Source organism: Molothrus ater, chromosome 32, assembly GCF_012460135.2.
Source record: "Molothrus ater isolate BHLD 08-10-18 breed brown headed cowbird chromosome 32, BPBGC_Mater_1.1, whole genome shotgun sequence".
In the NCBI taxonomy this organism is placed as follows: Eukaryota; Metazoa; Chordata; class Aves; order Passeriformes; family Icteridae; genus Molothrus; species Molothrus ater.
Genome location: NC_071659.1, coordinates 710,948 through 726,574, shown reverse-complemented (window position 1 = coordinate 726,574; position 15,627 = coordinate 710,948). Strand labels below are relative to the sequence as shown.

The 15,627-nt window shown below is 61.0% G+C and overlaps 1 protein-coding gene across 1 annotated transcript; it reads left to right on the top strand.

Annotated features, from left to right (window-relative positions):
- Positions 1-85: 85 nt before the first annotated feature.
- Positions 86-15,316, top strand: TMEM214 (transmembrane protein 214). Its single transcript, XM_036405173.1, has 17 exons — positions 86-259; positions 655-860; positions 2,441-2,591; positions 4,061-4,195; positions 4,307-4,389; positions 5,671-5,776; positions 6,082-6,163; positions 6,249-6,350; positions 6,459-6,600; positions 10,162-10,253; positions 10,359-10,407; positions 11,150-11,263; positions 11,527-11,644; positions 12,552-12,648; positions 13,495-13,663; positions 14,543-14,694; positions 14,863-15,316. Exons 1-17 carry the CDS (start codon positions 103-105, stop codon positions 14,987-14,989), a joined length of 2,082 nt encoding a protein of 693 aa, XP_036261066.1. The 5' UTR covers positions 86-102; the 3' UTR covers positions 14,990-15,316.
- The last annotated feature ends 311 nt before the right edge of the window (positions 15,317-15,627 follow it).

The window sequence follows — 15,627 nt, the reverse complement described above, 5'->3', positions numbered from 1 at the left end:
GGCACGAGCGGCGCGTATCCCAGGGAGCGGCCAATCGGCGGCAGCCGCGCGCGCACGCGCCCTGGCCCCGGCCCGGCGCCGCCCGTGGCGCTCCGGTTCTCGATGGCGGCGGCGAAAGCGGCCCCGGGCCTGGGCACGGCCGGCGCCGCTCCCGGCCGCTGGGAGGTGGTGCGCAAGGGCCGGCGGGGGCCCGCGAGCGGCACCGGCAGCCGCCGTGCCCTGGGAGAGGCCAACGCCGGTCGCGCTTTGCCCGTGCCCGGTGAGTGTCAGCGCCCGCGGGCCCCGGTGTGGCGGGCGGGGGTCCCGTGGGTCCGGGGGCGCTGTGTGCCGCACCGGGGGCCTCGCGTGGGGCGGCCGGGCGTCCCCGGTGGGTCCCCGGGAGAGGCGGGTGTCGCTGTGGGGCTCTCCGGGGGGCCCCGCCGGTCCCGGAGCGGCGGCCGAGGCCGGACGGGCTCCCCGGTCCTGGCGGCGGAGCCCCGGGGGCGCAGCGCAGTCCGTGCGGGGCCGTGGGGGTGCTGTGCACCATTCCCGGGCCCCTGCACGGGCCGGCGGCCGCGGTTTGCTCCGGTGTCCCGGCTCCGTCCCGTGCTCTCGTGTCGCCGCTGCCCGCGGCGCTCCCGGTCACCGTGTCTGTCACCGTGTCCCTGTCCCCAGCTCCCATCGCCACCTCCAGCACCATCTTCCAGCTGGGCTTCGAGCGGGCGCTGCGCAAGCAGAACAAGGAGCAGGTGCCCCCGGCCGCGGCCCCCGAGCCGCCGCAGCGGAAGCAGCACAGCGGCAAGAGCGGCAAGAAAGCACCGGGCAGCCACGCCGCAGCCGCGCCGGGCCGGAGCCGCTCGCTGGAGGAAGCCCTGAAAGCCGTGAGTGTGCCCGGGCCGGGCACCGGGCCCTGCTCCCGGGACCGGAGCCGTGCAGAGCAGCTCCAGCCTCGCCTGCGGGCTGATCCCCCCGCGGGCCCCGCGGCAGGAGCTGCCCTGAGCGGCGGGACGTGCCTGGAAGGGGATCTCTGGTTCCCTTTGAGCGGTGGGACGTGGCTGAAGGGCATCTCTGGTTCCCTTTGAGCGGTGGGACGTGGCTGAAGGGGATCTCTGGTTCCCTTTGAGCGGTGGGACGTGGCTGGAAGGGGATCTCTGGTTCCCTTTGAGTGGTGGGACATGGCTGAACGGGATCTCTGGTTCCCTTTGAGCGGTGGGACGTGGCTGAAGGGGATCTCTGGTTCCCTTTGAGCGGTGGGACGTGGCTGGAAGGGGATCTCTGGTTCCCTTTGAGCGCTGGGACATGGCTGGAAGGGGATCTCTGGTTCCCTTTGAGTGGTGGGACATGGCTGAAGGGGATCTCTGGTTCCCTTTGAGCGGTGGGACGTGGCTGGAAGGGGATCTCTGGTTCCCCGTGTCACTGCCGTGTCTGGGAGGATCCCCAAGGAAAGCTCTGCTGGCTGAATGTCCTCCCTGTGGCACTGGTGGGGCCCTGGGAGTCACTGGAGCAGTTGCTGTGCCCTGGCTGGCTCTGCAGGACCTGTCTGTCTGTCCTGCTTGTCTGTGTCTGTCTGCCTGCCTGTGTCTGTCCTGCCTGTCCTGGTCGTGTCTGGGCACGGAGGGTTCTGAACTGGCCAAGGCAGGCTGTGCTGGGGTGATGTGTCCCTGGGCTGGCAGGCATTGCTGGCTCAGCTCCTCCACAACCCCCTCATGCCCTGGACCTCCACTGCCCCCCAAATGAGGGGGTTCCCTCTGCATCCCCCCGCTCTGGGTGGGCTTCTCTGCATGGTTCCAGTATCCCTGCACATCCAGCTTTTGCCCACAGTGACAGGACTGTGTGGCATTCCTGTGCTCCCTGGGGAGGCAGGGCAGCCAGAGCTGTCCCTGTGCTCAGGGGACAGCCACTGTCACCTCACCGATGGGGGTTTGGGGACAGGTTTCACTCCCTGTGTGGCACCAGCTGGTTTGTGTGGAGTTCCTCTCACGAGGTGGGGCTGCCCAGGGTCACCTGGCTCAGTGTGGCAGTGGGAATCCACTCACAGGGAGCTCTCCCAGGTCTGGGCCTTGCAGCCAGCCCTGGTGGAGCAGCCCCACAGAGCATGCAGGTGTCAGAGCAGGGATGGACACATCTGGGTAGCAGTGCAGGACGGGTGGGAGCTGCTGCTGCCTGCCTGGTGTGCTGCTGAGGGTTGTTCATCAGGTGGGTTTGGTTGCTCAGGGCTGTGTCCTCCCTCCCTGGGGGGCTCTGGGTGTGCAGCGTGGAGCAGCCATGGCTGGGTCACCCCAGCTGCCCCAGGGCCTGCTCTGGAGCTCGGGCAGCAGGGGTGTTCCATGTGGGCTGGGATGGAGCTGGAAGCACTGCCCTCCATGCCCCTTAGGAGTCAGAGTGAGCTTTCTCCTCCCTGTGCTTTTTGCCCAGTCCTGTTCACCCTGGCTGAGTCTGTCTGTCTGTCTGTCCCTCGCAGCTGGACCTGGCGGATCTGCAGAAGGAGCTGCAGAAGAGCCGGAGTGTGTTCCCTGAGAACCCCTCGGTGTGGGTGAAGGACCTGGCTGGGTACCTCAACTACAAGCTGCAAGCACCCAGGAGTGACCCCGCGCTGAGCCAGCACCCCCACGGTGCGTGTGCTGCTGCCCCTGGGGGTGCTGGGGCTCCCCAGCTGAACTGGGGGGATCTGTGGCTCTGGGCTGTCCCCACAAGGACAGACAGCCTTCCCTTGTCACAGACACACTGACACTGCCCATGCAGCTGCACACTGGGGCCTTCCCCAGCTGTGAGACCCATGGCTGTGGACACAAGTGCTTTCAGTTTTCTGGTTGTGCTGGCTGTAAGGGAGGTAGATCTGAGTGTTGCAGAGAACAAATAACATCAGAATGGGTGCAAAGTTTTATATAAATGGAAGCATTTATATCCTAGTTTTAGATACCTAAGTAGTGGAAACGTTAGGGTTTCCTAAGCAGTTTTGAAACAGTTTGTTTGCTTGGTATCTTTTCATTTCCCTCATTTTATCCAGCAGAATGTTAACTCTGTCTCTGCCTGGGACAAAACTGGAGCATTGTTAACAGCTAAAGTGGAGCAGGGGGACGGGACACTGCCTCAATCTTTCCCTGTGTTCCCTGTGACTCGGAATGAAGTGCTCAGGAGGGATCTGAAGGGACAGCCAGAGCAAATCTCCTCACCCCTTAGTGCAATACAACCCCCAGAACCCCCTTCTGCCCAGGGGTCCCTGAGCTCTGCCTGCTGCTGGGGGCTTTGGGGGCTCCCTCCCAGCTGTGCACCCTCAGTGCTGGGGGGAGGTTGGGGCAGGAGTTCCCTGTCCTGCCTGGTCAGCTGGGCCCCACTCACCCTGAGAATGTCATTTTGGGTGGCAAGGGGCAGGGGAGCGAAGTGTCCTCTGCAGAGCCCTGTCCATGCCACAGCAGCAGCATCCAGGGGAAGCATCCCTTAGGGCTGGATTAGCTGCCTCTTATTGTATTTGCTGGGAACATCCAGACAAAGGCAGGAATGAGGAATCTGACTCCATGTTCTCAGAAGGCTAATTTATCACTTTATGATACTGTATTATATTAAAGAATACTAACTGTGCTAAAGAATACAGAAAGGATACTTAGTAAATGCTAAAAACATAATAATGAAAAGTTGTGACTCTCCAGAGCCCCGACACAGCTTGGCCCCGATTGGCCAAAGAGTTAAAGCAGCTCACACCAGAATCACCTGGGGGTGGTTCAGAATCAGAATCTGGGGCTGCAGGGGTTAGGGGGAACCCCAAACCCAGACTCCAATTAAACAATCTCCAAACACATTCCACACATGAGCACAACGCAGGAAAAGCAAATGAGATAAGAATTGTTTTCCTTTTCTCTGAGGCTTCTCAGCTTCCCAGGAGAACATCCTGGGCAAAAGGAGTTTTTCAGAGAATGCGAATGCCACAGGCTCTGGCACAGGGTCCCTGGGGAGGAGGCCAGGGCTGCCCAGCTGGGATGGGGATGAGGCACTCACGTCACACTGGGCTGGTTCCTCAGCTCTGCTGTGGGATGGACTCTCCAGAGCAGGGTCTCACTCAGCTCTGCCCTCTCTCCTGCCCCAGACTACCCGTACTGCCTGGTGAGCAAGGAGCTGAGGGGCATCATCCGCTCCCTGCTGGCCAAGGCCTCCGACTTCCTGGAGCTCTTCTTTGACCACTGCATCTACACCATGCTGCAGGAGCTGGACAAGGCCCAAGGTCAGCTCCCCGTGCTCCCCCAGTGTCTGCTCCTCCTTGCCTCTTGGGATTCCTGCAGGAATTCCTCATGGAGGCCGTGGCTGAGCAGGAGCTCCCCCATCTCCGTTCCAGGGGAGTCCCTGCACGGTTACAGGATCTGCATCCAGGCCCTCCTGCTGTACAGGCCCCGCATTGCCACCACCAACCTGGGCAAGGTGAGCTGGCCTGAGCCACGTTTGTCTGGGGGGGCTGTAAATCTGGGGGGGCTGCTCCTCCATCCCACTGCACAAAGCCCTTGGACCTCTCTGCCCTCCCCTGCGGAGAGACTGGTGTCTCCAGTGGGCTCTGCCTGCCCTGCCCACAGCCCTGCACCCCCTGAGCTGGCTTTGGGGCTTCCCCTGCGCCCCCTGAGCTGTGTTTGGGTTCCCCCTGTCCTCTGCACCCCCTGAGCTGTGTTTGGGTTTCCCCTGTCCCCTCACCCCCTGAGCTGTGTTTGGGTTCCCCCTGTCCCCTGCACCCCCTGAGCTGTGTTTGGGTTTCCCCTGTCCCCTGCACCCCCTGAGCTGGCTTTGGGGCTTCCCCTGCGCCCCCAGAGCTGGGTTTGGGTTCCCCCTGTCCCCTGCACCCCCAGAGCTGGGTTTGGGGTTTCTCTGTTGCCCCAGAATGGCTCCTGGTCTCACCTGGAGCTGCAGGTCCCTTCCAGGGGCTGGGGGCTGCTGGTGCCATGGCTGCAGGCATGGCTGGGCTGGGTGGCACTGTGGGTGGCACTGTGGGTGGCACTGGGGTACCCTCTCTCCCACAGTACCTGGAGGGGATGGGATGGGATGGGATGGGATGGGATGGGATGGGATGGGATAGGATGGGATGGGTGGGTGGCACTGTTCCCACCAAGGTGCCCTCTCTCCCCAGTTCCTGGAGGTGCTGGGATGGGATGGGTGGCACTGTGTGTGGCACTGTCCCCACTGGGTGCCCTCTCTCCCACAGTCCCTGGAGGTGCTGGGATGGGATTGGATGGGTGGCACTGTGGGTGGCACTGTTCCCACTGGGTGCCCTCTCTCCCACAGTACCTGGAGGTGCTGGGATGAGTGGGTGGCACTGTGGGTGGCACTGTGGGTGGCACTGTTCCCACCAAGGAGCCCTCTCTCCCCAGTCCCTGGAGGTGCTGGGATGGGATTGGACGGGTGGCACTGTGGGTGGCACTGCGGGTGGCACTGTCCCCACTGGGGTGCTCTCTCTCCCACAGTTCCTGAGGGTGCTGGGATGGTATTGGATGGGTGGCACTGTGGGTGGCACTGTCCCCACTGGGGTGCCCTCTCTCCCACAGTCCCTGGAGGTACTGGCATGGGATGGGATGGGTGGCACTGTGGGTGGCACTGCGGGTGGCACTGTCCCCACTGGGTGCCCTCTCTCCCACAGTTCCTGAGGGTGCTGGGATGGGATTGGATGGGTGGCACTGCGGGTGGCACTGTCCCCACTGGGTGCCCTCTCTCCCGCAGTACCTGGAGGTGCTGCGCTCCCAGCAGAACCGGCCGGCCAAGTGCCTGACCGTGCTCTGGGCACTGGGACAGGCCGGCTTCACCGACCTCCACGAGGGCCTGAAAGGTGAGAGCCACAGTGCGGGATCCCCTCCTGGGACTGCCAGCACCCCTCCACTCCTGCTGCTGAGGGGTGGGGAAAGGCTGGGAGGAATCCTCGAGGTCTGAGGTGCAGCTTCCCCCAGCCGGGTCAGGAAAGGGCTGGGTCCTGGGAGCACCGTCCTGCCTGGAAGGACAGGCAGCGCTGCTCCTCTGCTCTGCAGCACAGCTGCCCCGGAGCCTTCCCGAGGGATCTGCCTGCCTGTCCCCGGGTGCTTTGGGTGCTCTGGGTGCAGGACAGCCCGGGCAGAGCCCTCCCTGCTGTCCCTGCAGTGTGGCTCGGTGTCATGCTCCCGGTGCTCGGCATCAAGTCCCTGTCGCCGTACGCCGTCTCCTACCTGGACCGGCTCCTGATGTGAGTGAGCCACCCCTGTGTCCTGGGGGCTCTGCACCAGCACTGCCCTTGCCAGGCCCCAGCAGCTCAGGCCTCTCTTCTGCAGGATGCACCCCAACCTCACCAAAGGCTTCGGCATGATCGGCCCCAAGGACTTCTTCCCCCTCCTGGACTTCGCCTTCATGCCCAACAATTCACTGTCCCCCAGGTACGCTGCTCCATCTGGGTAAAGCCGGGCACGGGGCGGGCCCTGGTGCCACCCTGGTGCCAGCCTGGTGCCCGCTGGGCCTGAGCAGCCCTGTGCTCTGTCCCCCAGCCTGCAGGAGCAGCTGCGGCGCCTGTACCCGCGGCTGAAGGTGCTGGCCCTGGGCGCCCGGCCCGAGGCAGCCCTGCACACCTACTTCCCCTCCTTCCTGTCCCGAGCCACGCCCGCCTGCCCGCCCGCCATGAAGGAGGAGGTGAGCCTGGAACGGCCACGGGAGGGGTTTGGTGCTCCACGGGGAGGTGGCAGTGCAGACAGGAGGATGGAGAGGTGGCAGTGCTGTCAGGAGGATGGAGAGGTGGCAGTGCTGTCAGGAGGATGGAGAGGTGGCAGTGCTGTCAGGAGGATGGAGAGGTGGCAGTGCTGTCAGCAGGATGGAGAGGTGGCAGTGCTGTCAGGATGGAGAGGTGGCAGTGCTGACAGGAGGATGGAGAGGTGGCAGTGCTGTCAGGATGGAGAGGTGGCAGTGCTGTCAGGATGGAGAGGTGGCAGTGCTGTCAGGAGGATGGAGAGGTGGCAATGCTGTCAGGAGGATGGAGAGGTGGCAGTGCAGACAGGATGGAGAGGTGGCAGTGCAGACAGGATGGAGAGGTGGCAGTGCAGACAGGATGGAGAGGTGGCAGTGCAGACAGGATGGAGAGGTGGCAGTGCTGTCAGGAGGATGGAGAGGTGGCAGTGCAGACAGGATGGAGAGGTGGCAGTGCTGACAGGATGGAGAGGTGGCAGTGCTGTCAGGAGGATGGAGAGGTGGCAGTGCTGACAGGAGGATGGAGAGGTGGCAGTGCAGACAGGATGGAGAGGTGGCAGTGCTGTCAGGAGGATGGAGAGGTGGCAGTGCTGACAGGATGGAGAGGTGGCAGTGCAGACAGGAGGATGGAGAGGTGGCAGTGCTGACAGGATGGAGAGGTGGCAGTGCAGACAGGATGGAGAGGTGGCAGTGCTGTCAGGAGGATGGAGAGGTGGCAGTGCTGACAGGATGGAGAGGTGGCAGTGCAGACAGGAGGATGGAGAGGTGGCAGTGCTGTCAGGATGGAGAGGTGGCAGTGCTGTCAGGAGGATGGAGAGGTGGCAGTGCTGTCAGGAGGATGGAGAGGTGGCAGTGCTGTCAGGATGGAGAGGTGGCAGTGCTGTCAGGATGGAGAGGTGGCAGTGCAGACAGGAGGATGGAGAGGTGGCAGTGCAGACAGGATGGAGAGGTGGCAGTGCTGTCTGGATGGAGAGGTGGCAGTGCAGACAGGATGGAGAGGTGGCAGTGCTGTCAGGATGGAGAGGTGGCAGTGCTGTCAGGATGGAGAGGTGGCAGTGCAGACAGGAGGATGGAGAGGTGGCAGTGCTGTCAGGAGGATGGAGAGGTGGCAGTGCTGTCAGGAGGATGGAGAGGTGGCAGTGCTGACAGGATGGAGAGGTGGCAGTGCTGTCTGGATGGAGAGGTGGCAGTGCAGACAGGATGGAGAGGTGGCAGTGCTGTCAGGATGGAGAGGTGGCAGTGCAGACAGGATGGAGAGGTGGCAGTGCTGACAGGAGGATGGAGAGGTGGCAGTGCAGACAGGATGGAGAGGTGGCAGTGCAGACAGGATGGAGAGGTGGCAGTGCTGTCAGCAGGATGGAGAGGTGGCAGTGCTGTCAGGAGGATGGAGAGGTGGCAGTGCTGTCAGGATGGAGAGGTGGCAGTGCTGACAGGATGGAGAGGTGGCAGTGCTGTCAGGAGGATGGAGAGGTGGCAGTGCAGACAGGATGGAGAGGTGGCAGTGCTGTCAGGATGGAGAGGTGGCAGTGCTGTCAGGATGGAGAGGTGGCAGTGCTGTCAGGAGGATGGAGAGGTGGCAGTGCTGACAGGATGGAGAGGTGGCAGTGCTGTCAGCAGGATGGAGAGGTGGCAGTGCTGACAGGATGGAGAGGTGGCAGTGCTGACAGGATGGAGAGGTGGCAGTGCTGTCAGCAGGATGGAGAGGTGGCAGTGCTGACAGGATGGAGAGGTGGCAGTGCTGTCAGGATGGAGAGGTGGCAGTGCAGACAGGATGGAGAGGTGGCAGTGCTGACAGGATGGAGAGGTGGCAGTGCTGTCAGCAGGATGGAGAGGTGGCAGTGCTGTCAGGAGGATGGAGAGGTGGCAGTGCTGTCAGGATGGAGAGGTGGCAGTGCTGTCAGGAGGATGGAGAGGTGGCAGTGCTGACAGGATGGAGAGGTGGCAGTGCAGACAGGATGGAGAGCTGGCAGTGCTGTCAGGATGGAGAGGTGGCAGTGCAGACAGGATGGAGAGGTGGCAGTGCTGTCAGGAGGATGGAGAGGTGGCAGTGCTGACAGGATGGAGAGGTGGCAGTGCAGACAGGATGGAGAGCTGGCAGTGCTGTCAGGAGGATGGAGAGGTGGCAGTGCTGTCAGGATGGAGAGGTGGCAGTGCTGTCAGGATGGAGAGGTGGCAGTGCTGTCAGGATGGAGAGGTGGCAGTGCTGACAGGAGGATGGGGATGGCAGGGCAGGTGGCAGAGGGGTGTCTGAGTCAGGTCCCATAAGCTCTTGGAGATCTGTTTTACAGCTAAGATAGCTCAGTGTGAAAAATGCCAATCACTTGGTTTTAAAATTTTAAAAGTTTAATAGTAATAAAATGGTTATAAAAATAGCAATATAATTAGAGTAAAAATAATTTAGACAATTTGTATTAGGACAATACGAGACGATAAAAACAAAGAGTTATGGACAGTCTGGATACCTTTTTCTGGGCAAAATAAGCCCGAAAAAGGCCCCACATTAACAGAGGATTAACCCTTAAAAAGAACAGCCTGTTGCATATTCATACACCTCATACATGATGAATAAATTCCATTCAAACACAGGATTCTGTCTGGGCAGTGTCAGCTTCTTCCTCTGAATCCTGACTGCATCTCCAGGGCTGAGCAAGGCAGGAAGAAGTTCGTTTGTTCTGATAAGGGAGCAATAAATTCTATTTCTCTGAAAGATTTAGGTGTCCTGTGGCTGTTATCCCAGTGAGAGTGCCTCATTCCTTTCTTAAAAAATTATCTCACATAGCATAGTTTCTATTTTAACATTATGTTATAACCTAAAACCATATTTAACACACTACTTAAGAAAATTAATACAGCATAACTTTCTAACATAACACATACAATATTCATTTGAATATTTGCAAAAAGCCAATCATAAAATAGGCATTTTTCACACTCAGCTACCTTAGATGGTGTAAAATCAGCAGGATGGCTTCTGTGGTAATGTTGGAAACAAAAAGATTTTAATAAAAGGTAAAATAATAAAACTCTTTACAGAGAAAAAGTGAGCCAGGTGTAAGAGGTTTTTGCTCTTGGTAAAACACCTCACAAAGGCAATTAGTTTGTTTGTTCTCTTACTTTTCTAGTAAATTGCTCAGGCAGGACTTTTTGGCTCTTGGCTAATTGGCTGTCCTTAAGTTTGAGGTGATGTCTCCCAGGTCCTATGAGGTGTCATTTCACCTAATTGAGGAGAGAAACTTGTGGGCTTGTTTCCTTTTTGAGGAGAAAAAGGACAGTTTTGTCACTCCATCAACAGGGGGACATTGCTATAGCAGGGGTCACGCTGCCCGCTTCCAGGGGATAGGAGCCAGCAAACCCCAGAATGGCCTGGGTGGGACAGCCCTTGAAGACCATCCAGTTCCACCCCTCTGTGGGCAGGGGTGCTGCAGCTCTGTTTGGTGCTTCAGGAGCTGCCTGGCTGTGGCACCTGTGAGGTGAGGCCACACCTAAGGAGCTGCTGTGCCTCCTCCCCAGCTCCTGACCTCCCTGAGCCAGTGCCTGAGCCTGGACCCCCTGAGCTTCAGCGTCTGGAGGCAGCTCTACACCAAACACCTCGCCCAGTCCAGGTCAGTCCACACTGGGGGGGCCCAGTGCTCACCTGCAGAGCCTTTGGCACACCTGAATTCCTCCTGGGAGCTCCTGACCCAACCCTGTGTTCTCCTTCCCCGCAGCTTGCTGCTGAACCACCTCCTGCAGTCCTGGGAGAGCAGCAGCAAGAAGGTAGGGGTGGGCAGGGGGATGGGGACAGCTGTGGGCTGGGAGAGTGTCCCTGGGCTGGGAGAGCTCCCTGAGCTGCTGGGAGAGTGTCCCCATGGCAGCTGTGGGCTGGGAGAGTGTCCCTGTGCTGCTGGGAGAGTGTCCCTGTGCTGCTGGGAGAGTGTCCCTGTGCTGCTGGGAGAGTGTCCCCATGGCAGCTGTGGGCTGGGAGAGTGTCCCTGTGCTGCTGGGAGAGTGTCCCTGGGCTGGGAGAGTGTCCCTGGGCTGGGAGAGTGTCCCTGGGCTGGGAGAGTGTCCCTGTGCTGCTGGGAGAGTGTCCCTGGACTGGGAGAGTGTCCCTGTGCTGCTGGGAGAGTGTCCCTGTGCTGCTGGGAGAGTGTCCCTGGGCTGGGAGAGTGTCCCCATGGCAGCTATGGGCTGGGAGAGTGTCCCTGTGCTGCTGGGAGAGTGTCCCCATGGCAGCTATGGGCTGGGAGAGTGTCCCTGTGCTGCTGGGAGAGTGTCCCTGGGCTGGGAGAGTGTCCCTGGGCTGGGAGAGTGTCCCTGGGCTGGGAGAGTGTCCCTGTGCTGCTGGGAGAGTGTCCCCATGGCAGCTGTGGGCTGGGGGAGTGTCCCTGTGCTGCTGGGAGAGCTCCCTGAGCTGGCGCTGTCCCCTTGGGACCTGCCCTTGCCCTCCTGGTGCCATGGCAGCCCCGGGGCTCTGTGGGGACCAGGGGGTCCTGACACAGCTCCTGCTGTCCCCAAGGTGCAGCAGTCCCTGCAGGAAACGGTTCGCTCCTTCAAGGTGACAAACGAGGAGCTGGCAGCCAGGGGGGCCGGAGGGGACGCGGCCGTGGCTGCCTGTGACACTGCCTGCAAGGTGAGGGACAGGAGGGGACAGGAGGGGCAGGCACTGCTCAGCAGCACCCGGGCTGGGATCTCTGTCCTGCTGCTGGCCACGGGCAGGGCCAGGGCACGCAGGACACGCTGGGGACAGGTGTGCTGGTCCCTGTCCAGCCCCAGCTGCTCAGCAGATGTCTCTGTACCCGCTGGGAAGCCGGGGTGGGCGGTGCTGCTGTGCCGGGGCCTCCCCGGTGCCAGGAGCCTGCGGTGACAGTGACAGGGCCTTGTCCTCCCCCCCAGGAGCTGCTGTGCAAGATGAGGGGCCGGGGCTTCCCCTGGTCCCGGCTGCTGCTGGTGCTGCTGCTCCTGGCCGCTGGATTCCTCCTGCACGACGTGCACACACACGGCTCCTTCCAGGGTATGCTGGGCACTCAGGGAGCAATCCAGGTCCAGAAACCCTCTGGGGGCACCAGGCATCTCTCAGCACTGCCAAGGCCACCACTGTCCCACGTCCCCACGAGTGCCACGTGGCTTTTAAACCCCCCATGGGATGGGAGCTCCACCATTGCCCTGGGCTGCCTGCACAGCCCTTGCTGTGAAGGAACTGGGTTTTGTTTGCAGCCTAAACCTTCCCTGTCGCAAGCTTGAGGCTTTTCCCCCTCGCTCAAGAGTGATCCTGCTCCCTGGGATCCCTCCTGTGGCTGTTCCCCTCCGTGTCCCTGCCTTTGTCCTGTGGCTGCTGTGAGCAGTGGGGCCTGTCCGTCTGTCCAGCTGGGAGCCCTGGGGGATGCAGGCACTGCAAGCAGAGACCCCCTGTTCCCCTTTGAGAGGGTCTGCTCAGGGGCCTCTGTCTGTCTGTCCCCTCCTGGAGCATCTCCCAAGGGGTTCCACAGCACAGCTCGAGCTGTGTGTCCCCCCAGAACCCTTGGGGACAGACAGACACATGTCCTCACAGCCAAGGGCCACTCAAGGAGCTCACCTGTGTGTCCCCAGAGCCCTTGGGGACAGACAGGCAGACAGCCAAGGGCCACTCAAGGAGCTCACCTGTGTGTCCCCAGAGCCCTTGGGGACAGACAGACGCATGTCCTCACAGCCAAGGGCCACTCAAGGAGCTCACCTGTGTGTCCCCAGAGCCATTGGGGACAGACAGGCAGACAGCCAAGGGCCACTCATGGAGCTCACCTGTGTGTCCCCAGAGCCCTTGGGGACAGACAGGCAGACAGCCAAGGGCCACTCATGGAGCTCACCTGTGTGTCCCCAGAGCCCTTGGGGACAGACAGGCAGACAGCCAAGGGCCACTCAAGGAGCTCACCTGTCTCTTGCAGCCTCCTCCTGTGCCCGGCTGCTGCGCTCCTCCGGCGTCCTGCCCGCCTCCCAGCTGGCCTGGCAGAAGGTGTCCCGTGCCTGCCTGCAGGGCTACAGGTCTGTGACACCATCGTGGGTGGCTCCTGGGGCTAGGGCTGGGGCTCTTGTGCAGCCCACAGGGCTGGGCAGGGAGCTGGGACTGTTCCCTGCCCTGCCTGGAGCCATTCCAGCTCACACTGGAGCCATTCCAGCTCACACTGGAGCTGGGAGCTGTTCCCTGCCCTGCCTGGAGCCATTCCAGCTCACACTGGAGCTGGGAGCTGTTCCCTGCCCTGCCTGGAGCCATTCCAGCTCACACTGGAGCCATTCCAGCTCACACTGGAGCTGGGAGCTGTTCCCTGCCCTGCCTGGAGCCATTCCAGCTCACACTGGAGCTGGGAGCTGTTCCCTGCCCTGCCTGGAGCCATTCCAGCTCACACTGGAGCTGGGAACTGTTCCCTGCCCTGCCTGGAGCCATTCCAGCTCACACTGGAGCTGGGACTGTTCCCAGCCCTGCCTGGAGCCATTCCAGCTCACACTGGAGCTGGGAGCTGTTCCCTGCCCTGCCTGGAGCTGCTCCAGCTCACACTGGAGCCATTCCAGCTCACACTGGAGCCATTCCAGCTCACACTGGAGCTGGGACTGTTCCCAGCCCTGCCTGGAGCCATTCCAGCTCACACTGGAGCCATTCCAGCTCACACTGGAGCTGGGAGCTGTTCCCTGCCCTGCCTGGAGCCATTCCAGCTCACACTGGAGCTGGGAGCTGTTCCCAGCCCTGCCTGGAGCTGCTCCAGCTCACACTGGAGCCATTCCAGCTCACACTGGGGCTGTACCCTGTTCACCCCATGGTGGCAGCTCCATGCCTTGTGTGGGTGCGCCTGGTGCCGTGTCCAGCCCTGGCCTCACCTGAGGGCTCCCTTGCAGGTGGCTGGAGCACAGCCTGGCCCAGCACGGTTCCGTGGCCCTGTCTGTGCTGTGGCCCCAGCTGGAGCTGCTCTGGAGAAGCAGCGGGGAGGTGGCCCGGGCTGTGTCCCAGCAGGGCTGCTCCCTGCTCGCCTGGCTCCATGGCAGCCTGCCCTGGCTCAGCGACTGGGTGAGTGGGGAGGGCACAGCGAGTGCCACGGGGGGCTGGTGGGGCTGGGAGAGCTGTGCTGGGGGTGGCCTGATGCGGGATGGTGATGTGTGTGCCCCTGCTGCTGGCAGGAGCCCCAGTGCTGGCGTGTGGGGACAGCCCCAGGGCAGGGCTCTGGTGCCATCTGTCCTCTGTGGCACCAGCCACTCCAGCTGTGTGCAGTGCCTGTGGAAGGGAGAGGGCTCAGGACGGTCCCTGGTGCTCCAGAACCAGCGTTCTGGTGGCACTGGGGTGGCACCAGTGTCACAGAGCGTGGGTGCCCTGTCTGCTGAGCTCTGCAGGAGAGGGAACCCGGGGAGTGTGGAATTTCCAGGGTTCCCCGTGGCAGGAGGGAAATGATGAATCTGACTCCATGTCTTTAGAAGACTAATTTATTATTTTTATAATCTGTATTATATTAAATAATATTATACTAAAACTATACTAAAGAATAGAGAAAGGATACATACAGAAGGTTTAACAAGATGCTAATTAAAAACTCGTGACTCTCTCCAGAGTCCTGACACAGCCTGACTGTGATTGGTCATTAAGTCAAAACAATTCACATGAAATTAATGAACAATTCGCATGTTGGATAAACAATCTCCAACCACATTCTAAAGCAGCAAAACACAGGAGAAGCAAATGAGACAATGTTGTTTTCCTTTTTCTCAGAGGCTTCTCAGCTTCCCAGGAGCGAAATCCTGGCGAAGGGATTTTTCCAGAAAATGGGACAGTGACAGGGGAGAGCTCTGGGATGCTGGGGAGGGAGGGCTGAGATGTGAGTGTCGCAGGCAGCTCTGTGTGAGCCCAGGGCCCCAGGAGGGGCTGTGCTCACCCCACACCACCTCTGCTCCTCAGCTGCAGAGCCGGCTGCCCGAGGCGCTGCTGCACCTGGCTGAGTGTGCCCGGGAGCTGCTGCACTTCCTGCTGCACAGCTGCCTGCTGCCGCTGCTGCAGGGCCTGGCTGCGGTGCTGCAGCGGGGCTGGCAGCGCTGCCTCGACTCCTGCAGGTGAGCAGCCCCTGGGCTTCCTTCCCCCGGCCTCCCCTGCTGCTACTGCTGCAGCTCTGCCTGTCCCTGTCCCCAGCCCTGCCCTGCCCAGGGGGCTCCTGTGCCCCCCGTGTCCCTCATCCCTGCTGGCTCTGACCCCCCCCCAATTCCTTGGCCTTGTTTTTGCAGTGGGGACGTGATGTGGGAGTGCGTGAGGGACCACTTGATGAGCTTCACCTATTCCTCCTGGATGTACCTGCAGAACGCCACCCTGGCCCTCAAGAACTGGGCCCTGGCCATGATTTCTGGGCACTGAGCTGCTCTCTGCAGGTCACACCGTGTTCTGGCTGCCCAGGGTGCAGCAGGACGCGGAGCAGAGGGCAGTGCCCGCAGGAACTTTGGGTCAGATCGGGGCTTTTGAGGAGGTTTATGTTTTTGGGGGCCGGGCAGACACACGTCCAGGTTTTTCCACACCCTGTGACCGCTTTGGCTTTCCCTGTCCCGCTGTCCCTGAGGGGGTGATCCCCATCCCCTTGTGTTCTGCCTGCTTACAGGATCAGGGGTGGACACCTGGAGCCCCTCACCTTCCCACCCCTTCCCACCAATGAATGAACTGATTTATTTTATTATTTTTTCCTTATAATTGCTCTGTATGCTTTATATTTCTTCCTAATTGAAGATGGCTGTGTGTGGTGGGGGGGACGGGCTGTCCAGACCCCCCCTGTACCCCCAATCCCACCCACCTCGGGGGGCAGTGCCATGGCTGGGGTGGTTTAAAGGGGTCCAAGGAGCTGCTGGTGCCACCCCACGGGTGGGTCCCAGAGTTGGGGTGTTTGTGTGGAGTGGGGAGGTGTCAGGTTCGACCCCTGCCTCTGTTCATGTTTGTGTGTCACCCGTGGGGGTGTGTCACTTCTGTGGGTGTGCACGGGGGTTGGGAGCACCTGTGTTCTTACA